Source organism: Salvia hispanica, chromosome 5, assembly GCF_023119035.1.
Source record: "Salvia hispanica cultivar TCC Black 2014 chromosome 5, UniMelb_Shisp_WGS_1.0, whole genome shotgun sequence".
NCBI classification, from domain to species: domain Eukaryota; kingdom Viridiplantae; phylum Streptophyta; class Magnoliopsida; order Lamiales; family Lamiaceae; genus Salvia; species Salvia hispanica.
In genome coordinates this window covers 24,338,479-24,353,005 of record NC_062969.1, presented here as the reverse complement: position 1 = coordinate 24,353,005, position 14,527 = coordinate 24,338,479, and the positions used below count along the sequence as shown (strand labels likewise).

Below are 14,527 nucleotides of genomic sequence, written 5' to 3'. Positions count from 1 at the left end.
AAAAATATTGAATCACCGCAAATTACTGTGAGTTTGGAAGCAGGAACAGTTTTCTTGCTTAAAACCCCATTTCTGATTTCTTCCTCGATCAATTTCCGATCAATTATAATTTGTTCCCCCTTCCAATTCATATTCATATTCATATTCATATTCCAATCGCCGATCTTGAGCTGGCAGTAGCTGCAGCAGAAGCGGGAGAGGAAGAAATTTGAAAGCTGAAACCAATTCAGAGGATAATGTCGGTGCAGGAGTATCTGGACAAGCATACGCTCTCCCGGAAGATTGAGGACGCCGTCAATGCCGCAGTTAGGGCAAAGACGCCGGATCCCGTGCTCTTCATCTCCAATCACTTGAAGAAATCCGTCCCCTCCGTCATCACCAACCTTAAAGCCAGGCAAATCCTCGATAGCAGAGGGATTCCCACTGTCGAAGTCGATTTGCACACCAATAAAGGCGTCTTTCGCGCTTCCGCCCCCAGCGGCTCCACCTCTGGAATGTAAGCGCTGCTTTCTCTCTCTATTCTCCATCTCAATGCCCTGTTGTGCCTTAGTTTTTGTTAAGATGGGGATGCCATTGCCACGAATTCACGCTAGTTGCGTTAAGTTAAGGTCCTTACATGATTTCTATGGGCTTGGTTTACTGTGTTATGCGCTGACCTTTGATAGCTTGTGTTCAGTGATTGTGAAACAATGTGGAGTGTGTAGCTAGTCAAGGTCAACATGTTTCAAACACTATTTTTGTAGTTTGAAAATACATGTTGAGCTTGATAAATGGAGTATTTGCAATATGTTTTTGCATTTTCCGCACTTACTTTGAAATCTTTCAGTTTTAGGATAGAAATAGTTTTGCCTTGCTGGAGTGACTTATCTTCTTGGGCTTCCACAAACTTTGAGTTATCTCCGTCGCTCCAATTAGTCAACTCTTTAGCCCATATTTACCATAGTTATAGGAAGGATTCATCAACCTAAATATATTAAAACAAAACCATCCAGCATAATAGTATAATATTCCAAATTGTAGGGAAGGTGATTAATAAATATGGCCAGTGCTGGAGTTGGAACGTTTAGTGTTCTGCAAATTGTAGGGCCTGTCCAGGTATTTTGGTGTTTGGCGACTGATTCGAAAGGGCAAGAATGAGAGAAAATAACTTTCTGAATAACAAGGTTCAGTACACAACTCGAACTAGCATTCAGTTATATTGCGTCCATTTATTTTCAGTATTGAGAATTTAGGAGAATTACTGTCGTTTATTTATGTGGTCTAGCCATTTACAAATAGAGAAGCTGAAGCAGCATATTAATATTCAAGGTAGGTAATCAGATGACTTCTCCTTTCTTGATAACTGACCGAGTTTCAGTTCTCATCCCTCTTTGTGGAAGGTAGCCATCTAGTGAGTTATCCAGGGGTTTTGAGGTATAAAATATTTCTGTTAGGATGCTCCATTCCTATATTTACTCATTCTAAAGGATCTTCCACCAGCATCTGCTTTTGAAGCTTGTCATTTAGCAGAGATTTGGATGTTGCAAGGAAGTGTCAGAAGAATATAATAGCCTGTTTTGTTACCTTTTGTGGCTCTACCAATTCCTCTGATCAACTTTATTAGACTTTGGATGATTTGATGCTTGTATTGACTTGAATCTAGTTTACCATTTATATTTGCACTAATTCTTTATAGAAATGTCTGGAATGAGATTTGGGACCTTCTTATATGCATTGTTCATCTGAATTATTTATTATTTCCAGTATAAGGTATACCACACTGGGTTGCATCTATCCATGTACGTTTTATCTGTGCTCATCATTTACCATCTTCTTTACATGGGTAAAGATGCAGCGTCTTATGAGTTACCCCATTCAGAAATTAGGCTCTTGTGAATTTATTATTTCCTTTTATATGCAGGTATGAAGCTGTTGAGTTGCGAGATGGAGACAAGGGAATGTATCTTGGTAATGGTGTAAGTAGAGCTGTCAAGAATGTTAATGAGAAAATATCTGAAGCTTTAATTGGTATGGATCCAACTCTCCAAGCCCAAATTGATCAAGCCATGATAGACTTGGACAAAACAGATAAAAAGGTAGCTTCATTTCAATTTTCAGTTATCTAGTTTGTCTAATATTCTTATTTGTTTTTTCTTGGAGAGGCTCAGAATCATGTGATGTCTGCTTTACACATTCTCACTTTTTATTGCATTCTCCTGCCATTTTTTTGAAGTAGTCTCCAGCCATTTCTAAGACATGCTAATTTGTTTATATGCTAAATGGAGCTCATTGTATTCTATTTGATAGGGTGAACTTGGGGCGAATGCTATTCTAGCAGTCTCGATGGCTGCTTGCAGAGCAGGGGCAGCTGAAAAAGAGGCATAATTCTTGACTCATGTAGCAGCTCAATCTTACAAAACAAAGATCTCATTTTGATTCAAAAATTTCTGTGCAGGTCCCATTATACAAGCATATTGCTGATCTAGCTGGCAAAACAAGTTATCACCTTCCTGTCCCAGCTTTCACCCTCATAGGTGGCGGAAACCATGCTGGGAACAATCTTGCCATTCAGGTAATATAATCTTTCATTTAGTTAATGCACGTCATGGATGCTTACATACTTATTTGAACTAATCTTTATCAAAACTCCCACCTTATTAAGAGCATTAACCCCTTTTGTAATTGTGATCAGGAAATCATGATCCTTCCTGTAGGGGCAAAAAAATTTGAGGAGGCTCTGCAGATGGGAGCTGAGACTTATCATCATCTAAAGGTTAATCCTCCCAGAAACAAAGATGTCTTCACAACTTTGTATTATATCTGGTGAATTCTATGTTCTACAAAAATGCACATTTATATGATGAAATCCTTATTGTTCTCTGTTTTTCCATTCATACTCTACAGTTTAAGCTGTATGCCTATCTGTTTCCATTTCACAAACTTAAAATGAATTTCAAAAGGACTCCCATTTGTGGTTAATTTGAATGTTGAAATGTCACGGATGGAGTTCCTTTACTACACTAGTCGGATGCAAGTAGATTTTATATTCCGGTATACTTGATGTTGTATATGTGTGTATACCTCAAGGATATAGTTTCTGGTGTGTGTACAATTGATGTAACCTTTCACTATGTGGATCATCCAGAATAGTGGAAATTTTCAAGAAACTCTTGTCTATGTTTATGTTTCACAAAATATGCATTTACCTTGTTCGATTATTTTGTTACTGATTTCCTCGTAGTTGTTTCCATTATATATATACAACTTCTCCTCCTGCTTGTTCAGGCTGTGATCACAGAAAAATATGGTTCACACGGATGTAACGTTGGAGAAGATGGTGGTTTTGCTCCCGATATATCCAGGCAAGTTTCCCCATTTGGTATCATCTGCAGATCTGAATCTAGGTATCTTATGTTTTTGTGCCTGCAGCTTGAAAGAAGGCTTGGATTTTGTAAAGGAAGCCATTGGAAGAACGGGATACAACGAGAAAATAAAGATAGCAATTGGTGTTGGGGCTACTGAATTTTGCATAGGTGATATTCTTCTTTCCATAAAGTGACATCTTGACTTTAATAGGAAAATGTATTCTTGCTGTACTAAACTACTAATGGAGGAATAAAAATCCCATACGTAGGAATTCCCTTACCAGATTATCTGAGGAGTTTTGGTGTCATATGATCCACCTATTCTTTCACCAGCACAATCAAAATCTTGCTCGTGAAACTAACTTGGAGCGAATGGGCTTATGATGTCAGTGGCAGTATCCAAGATTTGCAATATAGAGATAAATTACTCTTTGCTCTAGTTTAGCTTGTTTAATTTGAAAAAGAATGTAAAAAATTGTCTAAACACTGTAGAAAACCCTGAAAATATGTGCATGAGACCATATGGTACAATGGTGCCTTGAAATTTGTTAGTAGTCTTGTGATGATTAAAACTGAAACCTGTCCTGCATCATCTAAGCATTGTATCTTTGGTTGATCTGCTTATATAGGTAATGACATGATTTATTTTCTCTGGTTTCTTATTTAGGTACCAAGTATGATTTGGATTACAAAACACCAAATAGATCTGGTCAAAACTTTAAATCTGGGGAGGACATGATCGATATGTATAAAGAACTTTGTGCAGGTATCTTCATCTCAAGTCCCAACATTGATTTCTGTTTGAGTATTTTTATTACTGTTTGTGTTCTTTTATTTGCTACCCCTTCCGTCCCCCAATAATTGTCCACTTTGTTTCCGGCACGGTTTTAACAAATGTAAAGGAAATTGAATTAAAAAAGTTAGTGAAATATGAGTCCCACTTTTATATATTAGTTTTATTACAAAATGTGAGTGGAATGTGGGGCCTATTTACCGTTTATTTATGGTCAAAAATGAAAGTGGACAATTAATATGGACGGACGAAAATGGCAAAAGTGGACAAATAATTGGGGACGGAGCCACGTAGGGAGTATTTATATAGAACTTTCTAAAGATCTTTTAATTGCAGTTTATGTTTCTATTCTAAAACTTTTGACTGTAGCTGTTTAGCAGTCTAAGTAGGCTTCTATCATGTCGTCACTCTTCCTCTAAAACATATAATGGTTCTCTCTCAGCCTACCCTATTGTATCAATTGAAGATCCATTTGATAAGGAAGACTGGGAGCACTCGAAATATTTCTCTAGTCTTGGGATTTGCCAGGTTTGTTTCTCATATTTACTGAACTTGGTTTAATATTTATCCTTCTGAAGTTGTTCGAATAGACAGCATACAAACATAGCCTGAATTCTATGAAATTAGAGCTTCAGCTGTTAGTACTTCTGTTTCGTTATCTACATCTTCTTGTTCTTAATATCCACATAATTCACTTCATTGACCCACCAGCACAAAGAAACCACTTTGCTGAACACTTGTCATCTAGTACTTGAGGCAATTCTGCAATTCTACTTCGAATTACTGTGAAAAAGATTGTGTTTCACTTGGGCAGTAGATTTAGCTGTCTACAATTGTTCAGTCAATCTTGAGAAAAACTGAATTGAGTCCCTCCAATTTAAATATTGTTGTTCAAGTAACCATATCCTTCTGGATGATTTTGTTAAAAATTGAAGTTGTGTCTATAAGGTTGGTTATTGCAGGGTGTGATCGCAATTTATAAAGTATATATCCATGCTTGTTAATGTGCATGGTATCCTCTCAGATCTGGAGTGGCTTTCCATTTCAGGTTGTAGGTGATGACTTGTTGATGTCAAATCCAAAACGAATTGAGAGGGCTGTACAGGAGACAGCTTGCAACGCTCTTCTCCTTAAGGTAACTTCTAATAAATAATTAAAGGCTCACAATATACGAAAATTGTTGTTATTCAACCTTCAAATTTAAATTCTCGTCTGCATTTTCACTTTGCACTATAAGCAAAAGATCAACATAGGAAGCATTTAGACCATGAAGTGGAATGTTATGCCTTTACTTGAGATTTTCTTTTCGAAAGGAAGTTATAGCACAGTTGAATATAAGCTTGTCCAGTCTGATGATGCAGATGGAGATTTTTATTTAGGTTGTCAAGGGCTGTCAATGATGTTGATTTCATGGTTTCCAGTTGTCATTTTTAATTGATCACTACTTAATTATTACACATTTATATTCTATGACAATGTGTTCCTCACTGCTCTTTTCTGCTCTCACTTCAAGTTCAGGTCAACCAGGTGGGAACTGTAACTGAGGCCATTGAAGCAGTCAAGTTAGCTAAGGATGCCAATTGGGGAGTGGTGATTTCTCAGAGGAGTGGGGAAAGTGAAGATTCTTTCTTAGCTGATATAGCTGTTGGTCTTGCTACTGGCCAAATTAAGGCAGGAGCGCCTTGCCGTGGGGAAAGACTAGCGAAGTATAATCAGGTTAAGATCTACTCCCTCCGTCTCCCAATAAGTGTCCACTTTTGCCATTTCCGTCCATCCCCATTAAGTGTCCACTCTCACTTTTACTATAAATGGTAAGTAGGTCCCACATTCTACTAACTCATTTCAGTGACCTCTCATTATAAAACAAATATATAAAGGTGAGACCCATATTCCACTAATGTTTTCAACCCACTTTCTTTTACATTTCTTAAAACCCGAACCGAGTAAAAAGTGGAACACTTAATGTGAGACAGAGGGAGTAGTGTTTTATCCTTTGTTTGTTTGCCCTTCCCTCATCTAAGATCGAAGGGTGGACACCGACTTACTCCAATAATGTTGCTTAGTTCACATCCAAGAGTCTGATACCTTCTCAGTTTCTTATGAATAAGCTGCTTAGTTGAAGTTTCTTATGGATGCATGTTTAGGTTATACTAATATAACTAAATTGTTCATCTGTATCTGCAGCTGGTCAGAATTGAGGAAGAGTTAGGTGATCAAGCAATATATGCTGGTGATGACTGGAAGCATTTTTAACAATATCCGCAGTTTCTTTATTCACCAAGATATTCCTTGAGCTAATGCAAGCTCCTCTTAGTCCCTCCTGTTGCTCAACACATGAGGTAGGGGAATAGCTCGGATATAAGAAAAGCTCCAGCCACCTTCCTGTGATGGAGGTCTGTGATTGTTGTTTTTGTGATATTTGAACAGTTTCACCTGAGCACTATTTCATGAAATCCAAGTGCCTCAGACAACGCTTTCGAGTTGTATTGTTTCTCATGCAGTGGCTGCTTAAGATTTGGAGACAAACACGAATCACACCCGATGAAGATTTCAGGATTTGCATCTCTCATATGTGGTTAAGTTTAACTGGTTTAGAATGTGAGTGAAGTAGTAGCAACATATTGTTATGGTTTATGAAACTCCAAGATCATTTTACTTTGCTTCCAAATTAAATCCTTTTTCTTCATCGGTGACATAATTTAAACCATTTTTTGGATGACCAATTGTGACTATAATGATTGCCGGTATAAGAATCCTTTTGCACTTCAAAGTTCCAGAATAATGACAATTTATCCAATTCAGATGTATATAGGAATGTTTTCAATTTTGAGTTAAAAATATTCCAAAAAAAAGTTTGAGGACGAAAATTCTCTCGAGTATTAGAGTTTAGGGTATTATTTCGACAAAATCTTGTTTCAGTTTTATCTGAAATACTTCCACTAGTACTACATTTTTAACCACCTTTTTGCTTTACTAAAACAATGTTAGAAGATCAAATTTTTATCTTATGAAATTTATAATTTGTACATGAGCAGCGCTAAGCAATTTATAATATGTATCCAATAATAGTTGTAATCTGTAATTAGCTGAACACAGTATCAATTATTAGCACGTAGTTAAGTGAAGGTGTATCAAGGCTTCATAAAGTTCTAATCACCCTAAACAAGTCGAACAAGAGCTTTATGCATGATTGAATTGACCAGAATCTAGACTTCAGAATTTTCTCACCAAAATTGGCCTTCAAAAATTTGACTCAGACTGCTAAATTGGCCTCGACATATTTCTCCACTGGAGTGGCAAACTGGTAATCAACCACAAAAAGTGGTGCAAACTTCTAACCATTAACAATGATAAGAAAATCAGAATACGTGCGACTTTGGAGTGCAGCACATTGAAAATTAAGTAACAACATCCAACGCAATATGAGTAGCAAAATCTGGAACAGAAAGCACCAAAACCATGTACACTAACTCATGCTTGTGGATTATCTTTCAACATTATCAAAGCCATTTTGTAATCAGATCAAGGCTTCATCTCTTCCTCATCCTCCTCAATCTTGGGAGCCAAGTAGAATCGTATGTAGCCCATCTCTGCAATCTTGTACTCGACCACAACAGGAAGCTCCGAGGACAAACTTAAGGTGACAGTGCTAGACAATGGGGTCGCCTTAGTGAAGGAGTTGAGATACCTAAGAGCAAATGTGAGAGATACTGGCTCATTCATCTCAATTACAGTGGCATCTTCTGGCTGCAGAACATAACAAAAGAAGAGCATATCAGTCATCATCCATTTACGACAACTAATATATAATGTCCTTACTAAAGATCAGAAGAATCAACCTTGTCAACAGTGGTGTTCTGCCTACATACGATATTTGCAGTTCCAATATCACCTCTGGATGAGAACTTCACACCTTCCTTTGTAACAGAGATGACAACTGCAAGAAACAGAGGCAGGGGTGAGGCTTGTAGCATTAACAGTAACTCACTACTATATCTCAACACACCAAATATGTTCAAATATGTTGGCACTTCACCTGTGTCACCAATGCTACTAAGATCTTTACAGATCCTAGAAAACTCAGCAGATGGCATGCGAACTATAGCATGGTACTCAGCTTCTGGGATTCCTAGATGCTCACTGTCAATGTCCATGAGCTTCATCTCAAAATCTGAGATCTTATCTTGTGCTGTAAAACATCAGAATTTGACAAAAGCAGACTCAGCAATACATTCAAACATGAAAAAAAATCAGATTCTATTATACATATCAAATCCAGACTAGATTTTAATACATGTGCCAAATCACCAACAAACTCGTGCATTCATGGCTATACACACCAAGTAATAACCATACTTCCATTACCAAATTACCAACAACTCGTGCTATATGAAACTACATTCACCTGGCGTCATATATGCAAATCAAAGTCAGGATAAAATCATCAACATAATCATTCATCAACTAAATCACATCATTTTTGCGATTACACTAAAAGCAAATTCGCCGAAAATAAGGGAAACGGCTCATTTTTCATTAAGGTAGAATCACTCATTTTCAACATATGGTGATAAAACAAACTCATACATACTACAACACATACTTGAGCATCTAATTTAGGGCATATGTACTCTAATCTGGAGATAGGAAATAAATAGCTAGAAATTATCATAAACAACATCAATAATACAAATGGAATGAAGAAAACGAAACGTACTGGGGCTTTCGAACATGAAGGTGACAGTGTCGCTGCCGTCGTCGGCCTTCAAAGTGATGATATCGTCATTTCCAGCGCACTTGAGCATTTTAGCCATGTTGTTGAGATTCATCCCCATGGAGATGTTTCGGTCGCAGCGGTAGTGCTCGAATCCCTCCGAACGGAGCAGCAGCGCCACCAGCGCCACGTGGCTGGAATCCATAGCCTGCAGAGAGAAACCGGTGGCGGAGCAGTCGAAGTTGGCATCGGTTACTAGCTCCTTGATCGATTCCAGAACCTTCTTCAACAGACTACCCTGCACCAACCGTAGCTCCAGCATCTTCGCCCGATTCGTAGAAAATTGGGGAAATTTCGGGGCTTTGGAGGGAAAGTTTGGAGATCAGGGTTTGAGCAGAAATTATTGGGGGCAGTGGAGGGGTTGGGTTTATATAGGAAGCCTTTTTGACTGGCGGGAGATTTGGGGTCGAAATGCAAATATTTTTAATTCCCGCCATAAAAGTATGATGGGCCGTCCGGGCCAACAAATCGTAGCCTCACAGAAAATGGGCTTCAGTTGAAATAAAGAAGTAGGAAGCCCAATGTCAATTATATTGATTGATCATAAGAAGCAATTTCAATGGTCGATCAAGTCACAATTATTCGGAACACAAGGGAGGACACGGCCCAATCGCAAGAACATTGGAGTATAATTTTATATTTTATTTAATTTTTTTTTTAAAATATATAATGTAGAAAATTAATTTTTGCATCGATTCTCATATCACAATCGCATAACTCTTCATCTAGTTCACAATATGTGGTGGCCCATCGTCGACCCATCAGCAAAACCACACCTCATATTTTGTCGTCCTCTAAGCGCTGCCCTTCGTCATGCCATATCTAAACAACACTCTGCCATGTTGTGCCCTAACCAACTAATAAATTTTGTATCACCATTAGTTTTGGTTATGCGCTCTATTAAGTATTGAGTTTATTTTATTGAATTTTATAAGATGGTCTATAACGATTTCTCATCTATCCGACGGTATCCGTACCTTAGACATAATATACTCTATCTTTTATTCAAACTCATTATCTGGTAACGTTATTGTAACAGCCCGTCATTCTAGGATATAATAAATACGGCGACTGCTACTTAGGTGAACTTAAAGGCAACAAGAACGTATACTAGTGTTTCATTTAAAGAGATTTGACCAAGTGTTTCCTGAACTATCAAGGCAATAAGTCAACGGCTAAATCACGAAAATCAAGATTTAATAGATAACATAGGCTAAGCTCAAAAGTCAAGGGTTTATTGTAAAAATCCAACAAAATGCAATATTTCACAATATTCCAATTCAAAGAAATAAGTTCAAATCAACCAAAGATAATAAGTTTCAAAAATTCAGCGGAAGCAATCCAAGAGAAAGCGAAGCCATGTATGAAGACACGACTACACTCAAAGTTCCAAACAACCATTTTATTCGATTCAACTATCTCAACACCACCGACCGCCCGTCGCCGCTCAACCTGAGCATAGGGAAAACACATGCAGGACTGAGTATTTTAAACATACCCAGTGGACTCATGCCAAAACATTTTATAGTTATGCCACCCTTACCATAGTCAACTCGAGATTTAGCATTTATTTAAAGAATAGCATCGAGTATCACAAAAATTATTTCATGGACTGGCCAGTCAAACAATACCTCTCATTTTCTCATCAATCAACAATATCATGGTGCGACGAAGTGTGGCCACACTTTCGCCCACGAGACCGGCCGACTAGCAAGGACGGCTCCCGATCTCCCGTGTACACTAGCCTAATAGGGTTTGCGGCCCTACTCAGACCCGAATTCGTTTATATAGCCCTTTAGCCTAATGGAGCGCACTCGCAAACTAGGCATCAGGCACACACAATATCCAAAATAATCATAGGCATGGCATAAACCCTTATTGCTCCACTATCATAATTTGCAACATAAGAGAGAGTTAAGAATAAAGCCCACCTCGATTCCTAGATTTCAAGCACGTTCTTCTTCTTGTTATCACACCGAGAACACGAGCTATCACCTTTAATTTATATATATGACAAATAAGTCTCCATCATGGATCAAAATCATGCATGTTCTCACGTTTCCCTTCTTCCCATCGATTATTCTCAATATCACCATTTAAAATCAAAGTACGATTGTCATAATGCTTTTATTCGCACAACAACTCCAGATTTATCATCAAATCGTGCCACGCATGAGTGTTTCAAAATACACCCACACACACACACAAACACACGCACCAACACACACACCCACACGGTTTCACACACACACACACATGTGCATCCCATTCATCAATTAATTTCCCCTTCACTCATTCTAAATGCATGTGGACTCAAGAACACCGATTGATCGGTAGAGGAAGAAAAGATCAAATAAAAATACCATTTCGATAGAATGAACGGTAAAAACAAAGTAGTAGCCTTGATTCTCCAACAAATTCTTGAATTTCAACTTCAATTCCTCACACAAGATGAAGAAATAATGGAGAAAGTAGAAGAAAATTTTGAGAGAGAGAGTGGGAGAGAGATCGACGAGAGTGAGGGAGAGATGGGGCGGTTTTTTTTGTGATGCTAGGGTTTTGATTCTCCCTCTTATATTTATAGAGTGCAAGATATAACCCAATAATTAAATAAATAAAGATTTAGAGGAGATTTGGTGGTTGTAGTGGAGTTAAAAAGGTTGAGAGAATAGGGGATTTCGAAATTTAGGCCTTTTAATTAGCCTATGATTTAATTGGAATATTCCACGGAGTAGAATAAAATATCACGGAGCAAAATAAAATAATAATTCTCCCCAATTAAAAGGAAATAGGCGTGATTTTCATTCCTCCCACAACGAATTTAATTAAAATCCTAATTTAAATAGGATATGACAAGATATGCTAGGATATTTGAATTTATTTATGGAAGAGAATAAATAAGGGATCAAAAAATATAACAATAAAATTCCTTCTCCCATAAAATTAGGAGATTTCGAAAATCTCCATAGTATGATAGGGGTTTCGAAAATTTAATGGAATAAATAGGAATATTCGGACTTTGGATTTAATTCGGATAATATATCCCAAGCAATAATTAAATCCAAGAAAAATAGGATTTATTTCCAATAAATAGGAGGGGTCGAAAATTCCACTTAATTAAATAATGCTCATATTAAATTCTCACTTATCCCTTAGGAAAATAATTCACCACAATATTATTTCCCCCGCATCAAAATATTCACATATTCGCATCACCAAATCCACCATTCAATTTTTACCGCTACGTCACTTTTTCAACGACTTTGACCATTCCACAGCCACGTCATATATTCAATAAGTTTGACTATTCAACTCAAACACAACTCCATATCGCAATTAGGTCACAAAGAATATTGCAATAAATCACTCATCATTTAATCCACATATATCATAGCTTTAAAAGCATTTAATGCAAAAATTTCACGTCTAAAAAATTAGGGTTCAAAAAGGTGGGATGTTACAATTATATTATGCCAAACATATTTTGCGAACTTTATATTACGATTAACATATTTTATGTTAAATCACATATTCTTTTTAGTTTTTACTCTAATTCGAAGATATCAGCCAAGTCATGCTGCATCAAATCAGGTTCTTCCTCAACAGTGAAAAGAAGGCCAAAACGAGATCACAATAATTTCAGTCAATAATAGTAATGGTTGGTTGGATGTGCCATCAACTATAAACAAACGAATAATTAGATAAGTTGGTTGGAAATTAAACTGTGAATGGAATTGCTTACCTAATTTGTCAACTACACTAAACTAGTCAAGCAAATACTGATCTGATTCTGATGGGAGTCAACCATCCAATTTCAACTTGTCAACCAGCTGTTTATAAATCTTGTCATATTAATTCTGATAAATATGATTATCTTAAGTAAACTTATCAATATCTCAAGTTGTAACATTTTAACTCATTTTCCTATTTGCTGCAATGGATGCAAAAATTGGGAATTTGGGATGTCAGCTAAATATGTTGGATTTTGTCAATTAAGTGGGCGGTGCATGTTTTTAGCTATTTGTATAGTACTATTATTTTCTATCTTAATAAAACAGTTCTTAAATGCTTGCATGTGCTTCTCTTTATAGTTTAATAGTAGTACTATATTTTAAAAAAAGCTTAATACTAGTCATTCTGAAATTTCTTTCCACTATATATTCAACTTTAGTTAGCGTATAAATTTAAGTTAGTGATGGTGACATAGTGAAGATCAGAATTAAAACAAACTCCTTCGCTTTACTGGAAACATTCATATTGTATTAATATTAAGGCGGCCATTAATTAATGATTAGGACTTGTTAGCCAGATTCACTATTTCCTCCAATATTCAACAAGATTAGTTGGTTATAAACCACATCAACTTATCGTGGTGTCTATATGATGACTTCAATTTATAGTATTACCATATTGCCATTTTAAAAAAATTTAAAATTCAAAAAAAAATTAATTATTAATTGATTATTGACTATGCATCGAATGGTCATTGATCAGGGCCAGGGTGGAGTTATAGTGAGAGCGTAAGTCCTACTCCCTCCGTTCTATAGTAATGAAAGCGTTTCTTTTCGGTACGGAGATTAAGAAAAATTATATAAAATTGTGTTAGGTGAGTTAAGAGCATCCACAATGGGTGCCCGACGACGCCCGAGCCCGGTCTCGGGCGATCGGGCGTGAGATCGGGCACTCATTGTGGATGCTCTTAACTCACCTAACTCTCCCGAGACCGGGCTCGGGCGTCGTCGAGCACCCACTGCAGGCGTCGGGCGCGCCCGACAACGACCGAGAGATCGGTCGTCCCAATCTCGAGCCCGATCGGGCATCCACTGCAGGTAAGCGCCCGAGCCCAATCCATGCATTTTTTGCTTTTTTTAAAAAAAAATCTTGAAACCCTAATTAAACCCAATACAAAATTAAGTTCTAAAACAGAAACATGTCATAGCGCCGGGTTCAAGGCATACTAATAGTAGTTTTTTTAGCTAAGTATGATGTAGTTTTTTTTAATTAAGTAATGTAGTTTTTTTTTTGGCATTTGTGGTGTTTAATACTCCATCCGTCCCAGATAATTCGTCCCAGTTCATTTTTCACACTCATTTTATAAAAATAATAATAAATAGGTGAAGTTGAGAGAAAGTAAAATAAGAGAAACAATAATGTAGATAAAACTATTCTCTACATTATTCTCTCTTTTACTTTACTTTCTCTCCACTTTAACTATTTATTATTATTTTTGCAAAATGAGTGTAAAAAAGGAACTGGGACGAATTATCTGGGACGGAGGGAGTATAATATATTTTGGTATTGTAGTAATTAAAAATAAAATTTTAAAAAAAATATTAAAAAATTGAAATGAAAAATGGATAATAGATAGGGCATTCACTGGGGCTCCACCATTGCAAAAAGATAGGGCGTGCTGATGTGGCAACCACTAGGACATTCACTAGGACTTCCACTAGGGCATCCATTGTGGATACTCTAAGTAAACGGAGAATATAGTGGAAAATGAAAAAAGTGAAGAGATGAAGAGAGAATAAAGTAGGATGGAAAAATGTGTTCGACTTACTAAAAAAGAAAATGACTCTATTATTATTAAACATATTAAAATAACTAAAATGACAA

The 14,527-nt window shown here is 36.8% G+C and overlaps 2 protein-coding genes across 4 annotated transcripts; one reads left to right on the top strand and one right to left on the bottom strand.

The window, feature by feature from the left end:
- LOC125190630 (cytosolic enolase 3) lies at positions 1-6,823 on the top strand. 3 transcript variants are annotated; one of them, XR_007170945.1, is made up of 13 exons: positions 4-496; positions 1,901-2,075; positions 2,287-2,358; positions 2,435-2,551; positions 2,672-2,752; positions 3,265-3,341; positions 3,409-3,512; positions 4,012-4,110; positions 4,580-4,665; positions 5,186-5,272; positions 5,656-5,853; positions 6,322-6,530; positions 6,639-6,823. XR_007170945.1 is itself a non-coding variant. In XM_048087979.1 (12 exons), the coding sequence occupies exons 1-12, from the start codon at positions 237-239 to the stop codon at positions 6,388-6,390; spliced, it is 1,425 nt and encodes a 474-aa protein (XP_047943936.1). In that variant the 5' UTR covers positions 4-236; the 3' UTR covers positions 6,391-6,823. The 3 variants fall into 3 exon arrangements, 2 of the variants coding, with proteins under 2 accessions (XP_047943937.1, XP_047943936.1); XM_048087979.1 differs by having other exon boundaries at positions 6,322-6,823; XM_048087980.1 differs by lacking the exons at positions 6,322-6,530; positions 6,639-6,823 and having other exon boundaries at positions 1-496; positions 5,651-5,817.
- Positions 6,824-7,442: 619 nt separating this feature from the next.
- On the bottom strand, positions 7,443-9,242 carry LOC125186875 (proliferating cell nuclear antigen). Its single transcript, XM_048083354.1, has 4 exons — positions 8,855-9,242; positions 8,174-8,326; positions 7,977-8,074; positions 7,443-7,884 (listed from the first exon to the last, which is right to left on the bottom strand). The coding sequence occupies exons 1-4, from the start codon at positions 9,171-9,173 to the stop codon at positions 7,660-7,662; spliced, it is 795 nt and encodes a 264-aa protein (XP_047939311.1). The 5' UTR covers positions 9,174-9,242; the 3' UTR covers positions 7,443-7,659.
- Positions 9,243-14,527: the final 5,285 nt, after the last annotated feature.